Source organism: Acanthisitta chloris, unplaced genomic scaffold (genome assembly GCF_000695815.1).
Source record: "Acanthisitta chloris isolate BGI_N310 unplaced genomic scaffold, ASM69581v1 scaffold28512, whole genome shotgun sequence".
Taxonomy (NCBI): domain Eukaryota; kingdom Metazoa; phylum Chordata; class Aves; order Passeriformes; family Acanthisittidae; genus Acanthisitta; species Acanthisitta chloris.
In genome coordinates this window covers 6,698-23,746 of record NW_008659223.1, presented here as the reverse complement: position 1 = coordinate 23,746, position 17,049 = coordinate 6,698, and the positions used below count along the sequence as shown (strand labels likewise).

Here is a 17,049-nt window from a genome sequence, read left to right as displayed (position 1 = left end):
AGCATGTGGCAGGAACTTCTTGCTCGTCACTAAGATTTCCTAGTCTTGCTGTAACAGCACAACTTGCTGCAAGTCCATTTGAATGACTGGCAGAAGGCAGCCCTCCACTCCATCAAGTTTCTGAATTTGAACACAAAGGCTGCAAGGAAACCAGCCTTCCCCTCAAAGGGCTGCAGCTCACACGAGAGCTACATGTCCTTGGGGGGAAAAAAATCCTGTCTTCACTCAAAGACACAGAAACAACAGCCAGCAAGTAGTGAGACCTGGCACCTTCCATGTGCTGCAGCTGTTTGGGGTAGGACTGTGCCTGCTGCGAAGTTTATAATCCTGTGACCATGGAAAAAGCTAGAAAACTGGAGAAAGGGTGTTGAAGCTTGGATGTGGGATTTACAGACCAACAGAGTCAGGTGTCTGAGCTAGGAAATAGGGGAGAATACACATCAAGAAAAACTTTACATTTTTGAAGCAGGGGACTAAAGACTAGGAGGCTGGATGGAGGCTTGGGTGCACCTTCAGCCTATAGCTCTCCTATAGTGGAGAGCTTTGCCTTTATGCCAGCTGACTGCTAAGATGAAGTGCCTGGCTGTGAATGCAGCAGCTCAGATGTTTTATTCCATTACCATTTAAAGATACACAGCACTTACATGCTCTTTGATCTCCCAACAGTTTAGTTGTCCAAGGTTCTGGTGTCTATATCTCTACCTAGGTAGTGCCAGTCTGCACTAAGGCAGGTTAATACCTGTATAGTCACAACAGGAAACAAAGAGAGGCAGCCAAAACAAAATGGCACTTTGCCATAAAAATTCTTAGCAGTCACTTCAGCAACACCTCGATGAAAGTAATGGAAAATAACAACAAACTGGAGTACACAACATGCTATTCTTTCAACAAACAGAACTGCTGCTGCTGACTTGAACTTTGTTGTGTTCACTTCTGTAAATAGAGGCTGCCAATGGAAAACACCCTGGAGTAAGTTTAGATAAATAAAGAGTCCCAGCAGCTACCACAAGAGATTGAACATTTATTTAATCACAAAAGTCCAGCAGGTAAAACTATATACAATAATCCATGCATACTGCCCAATTCACAAACATCTAACACCTGATTAAAACACAGTCTGCACAACAGCTGGGACAACAGGGCAAAGTTTTCCTTCAGTGAGGGTCATAGTCATGTTTGTATTTCGGATGCTGCTTGTAGCCTACTCTCTCCCCAGCAATAAGGCTCTGGATCACCCATTCCTGTGAGACAACAGGCAGCCGTAAAGCTTCTGCACACTTCAAGACACCAGCTGGGCAGGAAAAATCAGTCACCACCACATCATAAAGACCCAAAGCAATATCTGCACAAGAGGAAAGACAGGCATCTGTCAGGTGTAGAAAAGATATGCTCTGCAGCCAAAGATCATAGAATCATCGAATCCCACGTGCTTTGGGTTGGGAGGGGCCCTAAAGATTATCCAGTCCCAATCCCTGCCCTGGGCAGGGACATCTTTCACTAGACCAGGTTGCTCCAAGCCCTGTCCAACCTGGCAGATTAGTGTGTTTCACCACTATGAGTTGTTCTTACATGTCCTCTCATTCCTAGGTAGTGAATTATCTCTGTAGAAGTTAAGACATACTCTGCAGAAACCTGCACATTACAAGTAAAAGATTCCTTTTAGTCCAGATAAAAATGAAGAGAAAAACAGTAACCATTACAGGCAGGACCCTAAATCCTGACCTCAGGCTATGAGTACTAGGGTCTACATCCCAAATGGAGAGGGAGAGACAGCCAAGTTCAGAAAGACAAGAAAGCATAATCTGAGAGGCCTACAGAAGGTCCAGGAGCAACTCTTGCCTATCTTCCCCTTTCAACATAGGCTGGAAGCTGACAGTTTGTGTTCTGAATTGCTGCTGCAGCATCTCCTCTGCAAGACAGGTCTCCTAGATGTAATCCATATACAGATTACATTCAAGTAGAGAGCTAGTGTCTGCCCTTTGCCTTCCTTTCTGCTTACAAACAAGCTTGTATGCCATACAAGAGACCACAGTGGCATAGGATTCCCCAAGAAACCTGCCATTGAGTACCTTTGTTGTGAGCATTTGAGTAATGCTGTTTAACAGATGCTGCTCCCCCAGTCATCAGGATTTCAGACAACGGATCCAGGAAGTTCTGTTGCTGGTCTGACACCAGGAGAACCTTCAGGTTATGGAACAGGTTTTCTCGTGGATGCCTGTAAAGAGAAATGCAGACTGCTAAGATTATACAGTAATCTGAGACTTTATTTGAGGACCACTAACTTCTTCTAGTCACCTGATTGGCTTCCGTATTGGTTCTTTGAATATCTTGTATACAATGACCTGCTCTCTTACCACCCCTCCTGAAACACTTGGAACAATTATCCTCTGTTTATAGAGAGTAAAACAGAACTAGACAACACTAGTGGGGTGTGTGTGCAGCGGCCTAAATCCAAAGTAAGGCTAAGATCTTCCTTAATCCTGAACCACCTTTTTTGTGCACATCCAAAATGCCTCCACTTCAACAGGGCTGAGCAGGCAGACAGTCTCCTGCCCAGAAGCCTACAGAAATTTACAAACTTTTGTTTGCCTGAGGAGTCTGACCTGACAACTGTTCTCTCAGAACAGACCTACTGGATTAGACTCCATAGAAAATGCAGCAGCTAAACATACCAAGGGAAAAAAATTATAGTAGTACTGCTTCTCCTTTATCCATTTGTGAGCAAATAGAGAAGTTAGCCAGCTGTGTGGAGAGCCTTGCCTAAATTCCATCTTCCTCATGAGAAGGCTGCCACCCTTCTAATTTCCCAGGAGACTTTTGTGTGTATATGGTAACCAAATGTACCATGGCATTAGAGGTCACTGTAAATCCAAGGAAAGAGATGGAAGTGCTGTTCCTATATAGAGAAGGGAAAGCATGGGGAGCAGTTCTAGGGTCACCTTCGGTACTTGCAGTTATTCAGAAGCCTCCCGAGCACAAGTCTCTGAGGGTCTGTGGACTCAGATCACAGTTACTTAGCACTTACCACTCTAGCAGCTTTTGCTCCTGGAGGCTATAACCAGCCGGTAAGAGGTAATTCTGGTAATTTTGAAGCTGGTTAGCATGACAGCTATCATGGACCCAGATGTGAGACACACAAGGGATCCCTCTGGCAAGGCACAGCAAGTATTTACGAGTTCGACAGTGCTGGTCCGCGATTAAAAGACACTGATAGGCTGCACTGCACTTCAGGGAGAGAAACAGACATGTAAACAGGAGACAGTGCTTGAGGAACAAAACAAATTCCCTGACTTTCACAGCCATATTACATGAAAGGTGAATTAGATAAAGGTACTACTGATTTCATAAACTGTTTAATAATCACCTGTTCCAAGCTCTGCAGTTCACAGGCAAAAACTTTGCCTAGTAGTTTTTGTATCATAACCCTCTTCCAGTTCAGACAAAGGAGATGATTTATTGTCCAAGTAAATGTGGTAAGTGAAGAGCTCTACCTCCAAGTGTTCCAAGGCACAGAGCTGTGGTGAGACCACACCTGGAGTACTGCAGTACACCAACAACACCAGATGTGCTGGAGAAGGCCCAGCCAAGGACCACTGAGAGGTCTGGGCACTGGAGGACCTGATATACAAGAAGAGGCTGAGAGAGCTGAGCTTGTTAAAGCTCAAGAAGGGACCGCTTGGGTGGTTTGATTAATGCAAATTCTTGACTGATAGGAGGGTGTACAAAGGATGGAGCCAGACTCTTCTCAGTGCTATCCACTCAAAGGACAAGAAGCAACAGTTAACAAATTGAAATAGAGGAAAATCCCTTTAATTTTTGTGGTTTCAGTTGGGGGTGATCAAACACAGGACCAAGCTGTGCAGAGAGACTATAGTGCTTCCATCCTTCAGGATACTCAAAACAACACTGGACAGGGACCTAAGCAATCTGCTCTGATCCCGCTTTCAGCAGAGAGGTTGGACAAGATAAGCTACAGAAATTCCTTCCAATCTCAACCATTCTGTGACTGTAGTTCTAAACTAGTAAGTGAACTCTTACCTGGGTTTCATTGAAGTCTTCCAGGATATAGCCAGCTCCTGCTCGCAGTTGTTTTGCTATGTAATGTTTGTTGTACGGAGTCATCTCTAAAATTTCTGCAGCAGAAAGTTCAATTTTCACTACAATCTATCTGCTTTGTTCATACACTTCAGTCTACAGAGCCCTCTTCCATTCCAGTAAGGGACCCCAGATGTTATCCCCAGAATATCAAGAGAAAACCCTTGGAAAAGTCAAGGGAAAAAAAATAGAGGCAGCAGAAGGGGAAGCACAGCACTGGCCAAGTGAGCACCTTGTCACCTTTTTCATGCCGCAGTTCACTGCATGGAACATGAAACTAGCAAAGGCAAACTGGAGCAACCCATTCATGCTTTCAAGTTCTGTGTTTCCCAGCACTATCCCTGGTCTCTCAAAACCTTCCTTCTAATATTATACTATTCTGACACTGCTGCTCTCACTAATTTCCACACCTTTCTTAACTTGCTGAACACCTCTATGATCATCATTGATGTTTGCCACATCTTAGGCCACAAGTTCTCCAAAACAGACACTGAGTCTTAGGTCCTTTCTGAAAAGGATTAAAAAGCAAAAGTGTAAACAAGTGCTCACACAAATGCCTGATCAGCCAGTATCCAGCATTTTTTCTAAAGCCACAGTACTTCACTTGAAAAGGCAATGGGTAAGATTTGCCTTACCTTCTTCCTCCTCACTACTCCCTGTGGGACCATCTGATGGCTTCTGGTGATTGACCAATTTGTCACTCGGTGTTGCCATGGTGAGAAGAAAGGCATAGCCCAAAAAGAGGGTCTTATTGTGGGGCAAGGGTCCATGATGGTCCTCCAGGATTGGGGGATCTACAGCATCTACACCTTCGCAGGTGCTTACAAACTCTCCTGCTCTCACAGCCACTGCAGAGAAACAGAAGCACCGTGAGTCTCCAGTGTCAGGTTCTGCACAAAGACCCTGGGTATGGTGTGGGATACGTTCAGCTCAGCTACTTGACTGGAAAAGACAGAGAGAGACAGGATTGGGCTAAGATTACACTAGGATAGGTAGGATATTTTACCCTTCTGGTTGCAAAGAATCTTCAAATCAAAACCTGAATGACTAATGGGACAAGGTTTGCCAGTCTTATCAACATCCTAAAACAATGCATGCTGCTGTGAAAGGTCCCTTAACAGCTAGGCATTTCAGGACTGGTTAAAGAAATCAGAAAGGAGGGAGACAAATCACATTAAAGTCAGAACATCTCTAAAAGGCAGAACTGAAAAGATGTCAGGTAAGTACTCAGACTATGCTAAAAATGTCTCTGGCTGCTGAATGCATCCAGAGAGAACTAGTCTCAAATCCTGCAGGGCAAACAAGCAATCTCATGTCTTTTTGCTTATGGGAAGTGGAAATATCAATTACAGAAAAACCAGGGAAGAAAAAACCAGATGAATGAAAGTTTAATAGCAGAAGATAAGGTTCTCACCAGGCTTTATTGTCGCTGACTTGCGGCCACGTTTAGCTGAGGATTGCTCATCTGCAGATGGAACAAGTTTCCTTTTCCCAGACAGAGTGCCTGGTGGGGCACGTGGGCTCTCCTGCCCTTTGCGAGTGGGAGTTGTGCTGCTGCTGGAAGTGCTGGGAGAATCAAGGTTACCACGTCGCTTCCGCTTCCCCTCCACCAGGTTATCTGCAATACAGCAAGCTTTATTAGTCACACGCTTTCACCCTGCCTACTTACCTGCACGAGGAGGCCAAACTCAATAGTACCTAGAAGGTACATGCCACCATGCTCTGGCAGAGGAAAGCACGGAAAAATGTTATCTCACTAGTGTACTTTTCTTCTCAAGCCCTGTACCCTCCCTGTATCTCTTCCTCCCAGTTCTGCAGAAGAGTTTGTATCAAAGCAGCCATCCACCTATGTACATGAGTACAGGAAGCATTGCTGTCCTACAAGCTAGTCAATACCACTAAGTCTCTGATGCCAAACAATAAAAGGATCTCAAAGATCCTGCTGTAAAATACCAAAAGCATAATTGAATATCCAAGAAGATTTAAACATTGGTAATTCAGATCAGGAGCTAGAAATATCTCAAAGGCACAAGACACAGAACAGCATAGGCAGCAGCTCAACAGCACCTCCCCTTACCAAGACTGATGTCAGCTGCTTTGGTCAAGGGGGTTACAGGTTCATAAGGACCCAGCCCAAACTGCTCCCGGAGCTTATTTCCTTGTTCCTGAGACAGGATAACAGATATTCTCTTGTACCACTTCCTCTGGCCTTCCTTTTCAATGCAGTAGTACAGCTCTCCAGACTCTTTCCGGTGCCCCTTCACCACACCTGACAAGACAGCAAATAACACCTGTTAACCAGCCATACCCAGGCTTCTCATCCTCAGAGGCAAGCACCCATTTCCCATTACATTCAATAACTCAGAAAACCAAGGATGAAACTCAAGCATTGCTCTTACCTGCACTGAAGTACTCATCCTCGGAGAGTGCAGTCACCTCTGTCTCCAGGGGAATAGGATCACAAAGTAAAATATCTTTTCCTAGCACGTCACATTCATATCCATCATCAAAGAGCACCTTGTACTTTCCAGCCCCAACATCTTGAGTAATCATCCCAGAATAGAAGTACCCATTTGAAGACCACTTTGCTACAACCCTGAGGCCCACAAAGCTGCTCCCAGAGGATGTGTCTGCACAATCTGAAGAACCAGTCACCACTTGCAAGGGGATTTCTGGAGAGTCACTTCGATGTAAGGCACAGAACCCAGAAGCATCAGATTTCTCCCCTCCATCTGGCAGAAGAACTGAACGGGTAAAGGATTTCTCCTCAGGTGATGCTGTAGTTGAGAGATCCTCCACACCTGGCAGTCCAGCTAGATCTCTGAAGAAAAGAGAAAAGTCTCAGATGGAATAAAAAAGAAATCAAAAAAAGATATAAAAGTATTCCCAGAAGGATCTGAAATAACAGTTACTAAGTACAGAATACTGGAGCAAGATGCTTGCAGCTGCTACACAGCATCATTAAAAACTAGCTCCCAAAATATTCAGTACTCCTTTTCCGCTGTGACATTAAGACAGGAGCCCCCCCATTCTCCTTCCTGGCAGTAAGTTACAGTCTCCTTTCTCCAGGGTACCTTGTTCCTGTTGTTCGAGACGGTGGACGGCCTCTTCTTCCTCGTCCTCGAGGTGTCACAGGTGCTCTGCCACCCTGACGAGTGCCAGGCATAGAGTCCTCCTCTTCCTCACAAGGCAGTGCTCCTGTCTGGCTAACTTTGAGTGAAGACACAGGCTGCACAGCTCCTTTCCTAGGGCTAGAGAATTTATGAGTTAACTGTTCTGAGAAGAGAAGCCAGCTCATTATAATCCTCCCATTTCCTCTGTCATGTCACAACTCATCCAGAAGTTTACCTCATCACTGCTAAACTGGCAAGAACTTAGGCAAAGCAATGCCTCACAGGGAAACTACTCCTTTAGGAAAAACAGATGTGAAAGTTTCTGTTCATCAAGCCAGATCTTTCTCAAAAAACATTTGATTTAGGCCTACCCTGCTTCACACACACAAGCCAGATGTTCACTTCTGCAAAATATCTGTTCTTCTCTTCCCAAGACTCTGCACATACCTCAGTTTTCCCAAGACACCTCTGCCAGGGGGTAAAGCAAACTCTCCAGTTTCTGTGGCACACACTTTCCCTTTGACAGCTACAGGTCCTCGCCCTGAGCTGCTGCTGCTGCTGTGCATGGCAGAGTGACCACTGCTTGCTCCACTGGATGTACGGTGGAGACTTGAGGCCTTCGATGAGAAGGAGCTGACATCACCAAGGTCCCCCGAGGTCAGCGATGAGCCCACTGCAGTTCTAGAGGATGCCTCAGTCTCACATTCCTGGCATTCCACTACAGGCTCCTCTGTTTCCTTAAGATAAACAAAAACAGGTTTGTCAAAGGTGACGCAAGTGACAGGTGGCAGCTCTACAACCACCAGTCCAAGGCACAGACAAGCTGATACCACACTCATGAAGCTGATGACAGCCATGCAGACCTGAGTCTGGACTGATCCATGGTAGACAGTGTGTCTCTCTCACTACAGGCTTGTAGCCACTCAGTATCAAGAAGTCACATTAAGAACTCAGCCAACAGCATTGAGGAATCCATTCCATGCAGGCAGCTCGGTGTGCAGCTGCAGTGGAGCTGCAGATTGAGCTGTGAGTGGAGGAATCCCAGGCAAGAGGACTGCTGACCCCTTCCATAACAAAGGTCACGAGGGGCTGTGGAACAGTCCCGAGACCAGACACAGAGACAGAGCTGGAGCTGACTACCCCCACACTGTCCTGCCCTTAGTCTGGAAGGGTAGAAAAGCCCAGGGCTTGCTTTGTTCAGGATCTCTCCTCGGAGGCACCCAGCTGGAGCTGTGATTCTGTGACTTTGTTATTTAGTTATTGTACCATGACTAAATACTTTTAAGGATCTGGTCATCTGAGACTCTGCTTGGGAAACCCAGGGTGGAGCCAGTAAGGCAACGTGTGGGGGATGTAGGGAGTCAAGTGAGGCGCCCATAGCAGGCTCTCATTTTAATTAATTCTATTTTTCAGTCAGCGTATCATTCCATTTAGACCCAAGAACAGTAACGTACCTCAACTACCTTTCGTTCCACCTCTGCACCATTGATGTAGTAAACATCTGTTATGACACGTGTGATGACTGTGCGCACCTCTCGAATGGTTCGCACATGGCGACGCTGGGCTCGGCCTTTGGCTGGGTCTAGGAGGTTAAACTCCTCCTCTCCCTGTAATAAAGAGGATACAGTAAAAACAAAACAGACCACGACAAAAAGCAAACGATTTCTGGGTAGAGCTATCTCTGCAGTGCTGTTTCTTCACACCATGTTAAAGTACCGGGGTACAGAACCTTTCAGCATCTTGTTACGATTTAGACTCAACAGCACAAGAGACCCTAAACAAGGCAGAACTGAGCACATTTTGCTGACGTCCTGATGCGCAGAGGAAGAGAAATCATAGTAGTCCAAGGAGGAAACAGCAAATTTGTTTAGCAATGGCTTCTGATACTCTTTCATTCAGTGGACTCTCAGACCTACCACATTAATGTTGCACTGCATTTTTATGGCCCTGCTAATCTACTGCCTCCCACAGGACAACCTATTCTTAAAACAAGTGTAGAAAAAAAAAACATGTTTCTAGTCTTTATGTTCACAATAAAATACAGAAACTGCCACACCAAAGCAGTGTTTTTTCTTGAGGCTGCAATACTTTCTGAAATACTAATTCAAAGTTACTAATCTTGCTAGAATGTTTCTCTGGAGTGCTCCCCGCCCGTGTTTACCCATTGACATTGGATGGAGTGACAGAACAAGCTGTCAGAAGTTGGTTGGGGCAAAAGAGAAGGCATCAAACCCTTCATTCAAAAATTTCCTCCAACTCTCATCTCCAGCTGACAAAAAGTGAAAAATGTTTTACAGTGTTAACTATATCTGGACTCAAAAAACCCAACCCCAAACTAAAACAATCAACAAACCAATCAAAACCTGTCACACTTTTCCAGAAAATAACTATGCAGACATTTACTTTCCAAACTTATGCTGCCTAGTGAGTATTCCTACCTTAGCAGTTGAGTACAGTTGATTCAAGAAAACTTGAGACACTGACATTTTAAAGTGGTCCTTTGACTTTTTCTCAACGGAGAACCAACTGCTAGGGAACTTACTGGCTGAAGGGATACTTTACTATTCTAAAGCATTAAAACTAAATACAGGCAGCCTTCATCCTACCTGACTGTTCACAGAGTCTGTGTCGTCTCCAGAGGCACTCACAAGCTTCTCCCCACTCTCTTCAGTTTGGACATTCACATCCTGTTGCCCAGGTCTTTGCCCAGACATACTGGTTCCCATTTCCACCTGCTTACAGATTTCTTCTGATGTTTGTGTTGCTGTTGTAACAGTTGTCAGGGTAAAAAGGCAGTCTGCTGTAGTCTGGATCCCTCTGTTCTTGGTGTTTGCCCACCTGTCTTGACTTTGATCAATTCCAACAGCCTTACTTGGTTTCCTCTGCATTCTTCTCCCGTCTTCTGCCTGAGTGCTTACAGTATCAGTCTCCATAGACTCTGCATCCTCTGCACCAGAAGACTGTTGATGGCAGTCCTGCTGCACCCTCTGAGGAGTTAGGATCTGCCCACCACTGTCATCTGCCTTGTGTTGCTGATACTGCCAGTCACTGGGATTTGTATGTAATTCAGCATCTTCTTGTGCACCAGGAAAACTGAGCAGATTCCCCCTGCAAACCAGTTACACACAGATCGAAATTATTAAGAAAACAAGACAACCAATATGCTGCCACTCAAGTGAAAGCAGTATTAAAAAATGCCCTGGCAGTCATTCAACTGCTTCTTGCAATGGCACAGAACTCAGTGAATCTCAAAAAAAACCTTTCAACACTTCTCAAGTGACACACACGGTAGCAAAAAACATGGTTGACACCAAGCAGGACTGGGTGCTTTTTCAAATACTAATACAGCAACCTACACTCCACACACCAGGCACCAACTATGCAACTTACTTCCAGAAGCATGCCCTCCTGAAGTTACTACAGGCTGCTCCAGCACTTAATTGGCTCAAAACCGGTAATCACATCTAGCAAGAAGACCCAACAGTATAAACACAAATGCTGTCTAATGTTCTCATTAGCATTTGTCTGCTCTGCCCAAAGTGCTACCAGGTGCTGTATGCGACTAGGTACCGAGCCCTACTAGAAGAATGTATTTGGCTTCCCTTGTGTACCTGAGGACTTTGAGGAGTGACTGTCTTCCCTACTGTCTGTACCTCACCAAGGACTGGAACTCCCTATTCATTAGTTTTTAGCGTAACTGTTTAATGCTCTTGAAACATAGCTTACTCTTTCACCATAGACCAAGACCTCACTGCCCCATCAGAAGAGAGAATGGAAAGCACTGAAGAAGCAGATGTCTACTCCTAGTCCTCCAGGCAGCACCCTTGTCACCCTAACACGTGCAGCTGTAGAGTCCTTCTCAAAGCAACCAGTGACAGAAAAAAACCGACGGACTTGGAAGGGAGACAATAGCAGAAACAGTAACATACGAAATGGCTCAGAAGACCTTGCAAGAGGAAATCGAAAGGTATTTAAATACCCCTAAGTACGAACTCAATTCTCTCAAACCCCAGATTTTAAGGAAGGGCAACAGTCATCTGGAGTCACATCGCTGCCCAGTCAAAAGGTAAGTCTGATTACCATCTGAGACACAAACATACAGTATTTAGTATACTTACCCCATTGTCCCCAACCTTCTAAGTCACCCAAAGACAATGACTTAGTGCAATTTCTTTGATGCAGAAAATGCACATGTGCATATAAATCCAACCAGGACTGGCAGGCAAAGATTGTGAGCAGTTACCTAAATGGAGAAGTGGAAAGACTATGGCCTCTGGCCTCATCCTCTCGACGAACTTCACAGACACGACTAAACACAGATGATGCTTTCTGGGAGCTAGCAGTGCAGATTCAAAACAAACAAGCAAATAAAAAAGCATTAGGGAGTGACAAAATCCCTTATACTGCAACACAAGAATTCTCTAGCCCCTTGGAAAAGCAACAAGTGGTACTGAGCTGGTTGACCAACAGCCACAGTATGAGTGTGATGGTCTGTCTCAAAGGCCAAGAAACAAGTTGCATGTTTACAAGCATTTCTGTCATTGCTGCATACACCCTAACAGGCCAGGGCAATGTAACAATTCCAGAGAGCATAGTGTGGAAAACTGCAGCACCATCAGGAGTTTCAGCATCTACTACCTCTGGTACCCACCAGGGGACATAGTCAGACCATTTATGGCTTACTACTTCTCAGGAATTTTATGACATCATAAAAATACTGTGAATGACAGGCATAAAGCAGACCCTGAGAGATCAAGTTCAAACTATACTTATAAAGGCCCCCCATCCTTAACCAGTAAGAAATGACTACCACTCATCCTCAGCACTGAGACATGATTACTATCCAGCATGCAATCCTGTGACAAGAGATACTGAGTTTATTCCAAAGTTTTCTCACTGTTGCAAACCACTGTGCTTCACTCAGATGACTACAGGTCACTGTCTTCTGACTCACGTTCCTACTAGTACTTAGAAACGATACATCCTGAAAGCTAAAATCAAGCAATGCTAGGCATTAACTGTGAGATAAGATAGATACTAACAAACCCAAAGACTGAGGGAGTAACTGATGTTTTGGTCAATGTGTTAAACTGTGATTCCCATATTTCCATGACTCGATTATGCTTCTATCAGCTTCATATCAAAAAGATAATTCTCTTTCAGAACTTCTCACAGATCCTTTGCAGAAAGTTACACAAGGAAAGAAAGCAGAAAACCATGTATTTGACATTTAAGAGGTGGAAAAGGCAGACTGCTTTCTGGACTGCACAAGACATAAATTTCTGGCTTTGACTCCAATCAGTAGGAGGCAAAATGCTGACATTAGTAGGAAGCACAAAGCCTGTAATGAATGAGCAGGTAGGGCTTCCACCTTGCCTATGTAATTAAAACCTGCTGCAAGAGCTGAAGAGTTAATGTCACGGCTACTGCTAAAAGCATTCCTTGCTTCTGCATCTGCTTCTCGTTTCTTTTTTTCCCTGCTGCTGGTAATGTGTGGAAATAGGATCTGCTTAGACCTTTGTATCAACTCTGCACAGCAAGAAGCCCAGTTACCTGGCAGCAGACCCGGCAGCAGCAGAGGATCCATCTTTCCTATCACTGGCTGCAGGCCCTGAAACAAGAAGGAAGGGAAGGATGATGTTAGTGTCATCCAAAAAAACTCTGTGTGACCCTTCCCGGCTCCCGACACTCAGCGAGGAGAGGTTGAGTAGTGTTAGACAAAGGATGCCCAGGTCTCCCCATCCAGCTTCTCAGAACAGACCTGAGTTTCTACAAGTTTTAGACTACTGGACTGAATGCCACTGTTCTAATTAAAATGCTGTATAATCTTTTTTTGTCCAGATTATGGACAGGTCCAGAGGAGGTCACAAAAATATCAGAGGGCTGGAGCACCTCTGCTACAGAGACAGGATGAGGGATCTGGGGTTATTCAGCAGGGAGAAGAGAAGGCTGCAGGGAGGTCTCATTGCAGCCTTTCAGTAATTAAAAGGAGGCTTAAGAAAAAGATGGAGAGAGGCATTTTACATGGGCACATAGTGACAGGACAAGGGGGAATGGTTTTAAACTAAAAGGCAAGATTTAGATTAGATGTTAGGAAGAAATTCCTGGCTGTGAGGATGGTGAGACACTGGCACATGTTGCCCAGAGCAGCTTCTCCATCCCTGGGAGTGTTCCAGGCCAGGCTGGATGGGGCTTGGAGCAACCTGGGCTAGTGGAAGGTGTCCCTGCCCGTGGCAGGGGGTGGAACGAAAGGAGCTTTAAGGTCCCTTCCAATGCAAACCACTCTGAGATTATACTTCTTTTTAAAAAAAAAATTAAAAAATAAATATATATATAAAACCTTTTCCCTCCCAATACAATCAAACTCCCTGTTCTGTGACATTGCCACTATACATCACAATTTTTAGCCTGCTGGAAATACCTTTCCTCACAACAGAGGCCTCTCCTCTCACTCCATCCTTGCTTAGAGCATTGCAGAAACAGAGAAACAAATTTAAGTGACACTGCCCAAAAAGAAAAATGAGAAAAATTACACAGACTCAGAGACTGTCTCGGGGAATGCCAGAGAGAAGTTTTGAGCTAGGGCTGAGACTCAGTAGGGCCTGTACATTTCAGGTTTCATCCTCTTACTTTCCAAGCTGAATGGCAGGGACTCCTCACTCCCACCGTTCACAGGGGTAACCAGGTTCATCCGCAGAGAAAGTTTTGCATCCAATTCAGGAACCACACCAGACTCTCCTTTCTCACACACTTCTGACACATCTGCTGATACCACTGCACTTTCCACAGTGACATTGTTGGTCCCCATTGTGCTCTCTGCTGTAACATCACTGGTTGCTATAGTACTGTCTGGGCAACTATCATCCACTGAAAACAGGAAAACAAAAACAAGAGAAACAAGAAGTAGCTCCTGTCATTCACACTGCTGGGGCTCAGGTCCTAGTTCTGTTTTGAAGCCACTTCACTGCATGCATTATTAGTAATGGTGCAGTAGTGGAAATTCCTTTCTAGAGATCTGAAGCATGAAAATTTGTAGCACAGGTATCATCCTTAGCTTATGACAGAATCCTCTACTACTGCCCAAGCAGAACACACTTCCTTCCATCCAGCACTTGCAGGGTGTCTCTTTGTGAACCTAGCAGAGAAAGTCCTGCTAAAAGATGATGAATACTGGGAGCAATCTTGTTTTAGTCTAAGCTCATTCACTACTGAAAGGTCCTTTTCCATGCTTTCATGGAGTTGCATGCAGGAACGCAGTGAGTGCGAGGAAGACATGTTCCATATCACCCTCTGCTCAGGGAGCAAACACCTCCACCTGAGAACACGACAAGGAAACTGGGGGGAAGGGATAAGCCCTCCCATAGAACTGCAATGCAACAATGTCTTTTGCCCAGGTAGGTTTGAGTTATCCTAACAGATCCTGCACCAAGAATCAAAAGCTTCTGAACAGGCTTTCACTTCAGAACAGAGCCACAGGGGCCAAACTCACCAATCGGTGTGCTGTGTCTCCTGGGTCCCATTTTAAGCTGGCCAGTAAGAGGTGGTGTTATGCTGGTCAAAGGCTGAATGACATCACCCTCCTTCGGCAACGTAAAATGAAACAGAGCTCCTGAAGACACAGAGCACCAGGATTAGTAATTCCAGGGGACTACTGCAGAAACAGGGAAAATCCTAACATTGCTGCTGTACAAAACCCCCCTGAACAGTTACTGGTTTCAGGACACCTGCCCTACTGATCTTCTTGACATTTGGTCTGGAAAATCTCTCTCAGTGAAAATATGGGCTGTAGTCAACATGATGCAGCTGTTCTCTGACATGGGAACATCCTGATATGAGCAGGACTTTTACAGACTGCGGCTTTGCTTCAGAAATGCTCAGGATTTTCCAAAGAAAAGGGAGATGAGGCTACAAACAGAAATGAAGGTTAGGACAGAAACGAATTGGCAGAGCAATGTGCTGCCAAACATATTGTTTTATTTAATAAAACCCATACTGTTCTTAAGTTCTAAGACCAATGCTGTTCTCTTGGCTAAGCCAAATTGTCTTAAAATACATATAGTACCAGCATACCAACCACCCTGGACTTGTACACAGAAAAGTTAATCTGAGATCACAAAATCCAACAGAATCAGAATACCTTTGAATTTCCTGACCAGTATTTTGACTAGATCTCCTCAAAGCATTATTTTCGAGATAATAAAGCTTTTTTCCTTCTTTCAGTTAGAGGAAATTAAGAATACTGTAGCTAAAACTTTACCATTCGACTGAACGTTAAATAAATCTTTCCCTTTCCCTAACCAACTTCATAGAGGGGAAATACATTTTCTGATACGAAAATCAAGTTCCTTCGTTCTTCATTCATTCTCATTTAAGGACTACAGAACTGTTTTAAAATGAAGCAAAACTCAGGCATAGCATCCTACATGTCTTGTGTTAAAAGGTTTTCAAAGAAACATGCTAATACCTGCTAAGTCACAGCCTGCATGCAAGTGAAAAGCTATTCTAGTTTAAAATCATCTCAAGATAAATTTGTTGCCTAAGTTTCTAGCTCAAAGTTGCTCTGTACACCCCCACAAACAAAAATCTCCCCTGAGAATGAAAACAAAAAAAAAAGCAAGAAGACCCACAAGAGGGAAAGAACTCACTATCACATGCCCTCTTCCTTTCTGGCACACTGCTGTTGCTGCTTCTTGAGTAGGGGAGAAGGTACAACAATCCCTGAACATTGCCAAGGTCACAATACTCTGAGTTCTTTAAGCTGCTCTGTGCTTCCACCATGAAACAGCGAGGGCCTTAGGAACAATTCTTTTATCATTCTTGGCCTGCACTGGTGGGACACAGGGGAAAACAGCAAGGGCATGTTCTGCATGTAACACAGCAACTTGTAATGCTGCTCTTAAGAGAGACTCCTCAACCTGCATCAAACAGTAATGCTCCCTGAAAATACTGAGGATTTTATACAGCTGTCCTTGACATTATCCAAAATATACACCTATGAACTACTAACCTAAATTCACTTACCACTGGAAGGACTAGGGGATTTAGCAGTTGCCTTCTCCTGTGGCTGCATCTGCTCTCCTTGCTCCAGATTCCTTGTCGTAACAATACCCTCCATATCGTTTGGCAGCTGATTCTTGTGCTGGACCGCCTGTGTTTCAACCCCAGCCTCTTGAAGTGGTGGTTGATTGCTTAGTAGCATTACCTGTCCCAGTTCTGAACCACCTGGATGGTTTCTGGCACACACGGTCACTTCCAATTGAATGTCACTCTTTAACTTAGGAAGTAAGTCTTTGTGCTGGTCCAGTAACTCCTCTACAGAAGGCTTAGTTAAAACTTTACTGAGGTCTGGCATGTTTTCTGCAGCATCCTTACAGGACAGTTTATTCATGTTCTTTGCCTCTCCACTGTCAAAAGTACAACCTTTCAAAACTTCTTTTCCCTCACCTTCTGGTCCAAATTTTTCTAATTCCTGGGCTTCAAACATACTTTTGCTATTTTTACAAGAATCATCAGCAAATTCCACTTCCATATCTTCATGGCTCTGTCCTTCCCTTTCAAGAACAAACCTCGGAGAAAGCATTATATTAACAAGAGTCCCACGTTCATTTATTTGCTGCTCCTTTTCTTGCAGTCTCTCTTCTTGTTCTTCACACTGAGTCTCAGGAACTGCCTCAGGTTCAGATGTCTCTTCAAATGGGAAATCCTCAGACTGTGCTTCTCTACCCTGACCATACGATGAAATCTCAGGCAGACCAGACTGACCTGCAGCAGCCTGACTTCCAGAAACACACTCGACCTCCCGAAGAGCTGTAGGGGATAATGACACATCTCCTGTAATTCC

At 44.6% G+C, this 17,049-nt stretch overlaps 1 protein-coding gene across 1 annotated transcript in view; it reads right to left on the bottom strand.

The window, feature by feature from the left end:
* Window positions 1-1,001: 1,001 nt before the first annotated feature.
* The window catches only part of TP53BP1 (tumor protein p53 binding protein 1), a gene marked incomplete at its 5' end in the record, with an annotated part of 21,993 nt that continues 5,945 nt past the window's right edge, over window positions 1,002-17,049 (bottom strand). Inside the window, 16 exons of the mRNA XM_009069320.1 lie at window positions 1,002-1,342; window positions 2,070-2,215; window positions 3,026-3,225; window positions 4,039-4,133; window positions 4,731-4,943; window positions 5,510-5,713; window positions 6,173-6,364; window positions 6,495-6,916; window positions 7,170-7,346; window positions 7,656-7,945; window positions 8,663-8,815; window positions 9,815-10,316; window positions 11,452-11,544; window positions 12,774-12,819; window positions 14,698-14,817; window positions 16,230-17,049. The exon at window positions 16,230-17,049 is cut by the window's right edge and continues 417 nt beyond it. Of these exons, the coding sequence (XP_009067568.1) occupies window positions 1,155-1,342; window positions 2,070-2,215; window positions 3,026-3,225; window positions 4,039-4,133; window positions 4,731-4,943; window positions 5,510-5,713; window positions 6,173-6,364; window positions 6,495-6,916; window positions 7,170-7,346; window positions 7,656-7,945; window positions 8,663-8,815; window positions 9,815-10,316; window positions 11,452-11,544; window positions 12,774-12,819; window positions 14,698-14,817; window positions 16,230-17,049 (3,861 nt within the window). The remainder of the gene's footprint in view (window positions 1,343-2,069; window positions 2,216-3,025; window positions 3,226-4,038; window positions 4,134-4,730; window positions 4,944-5,509; window positions 5,714-6,172; window positions 6,365-6,494; window positions 6,917-7,169; window positions 7,347-7,655; window positions 7,946-8,662; window positions 8,816-9,814; window positions 10,317-11,451; window positions 11,545-12,773; window positions 12,820-14,697; window positions 14,818-16,229) is intronic.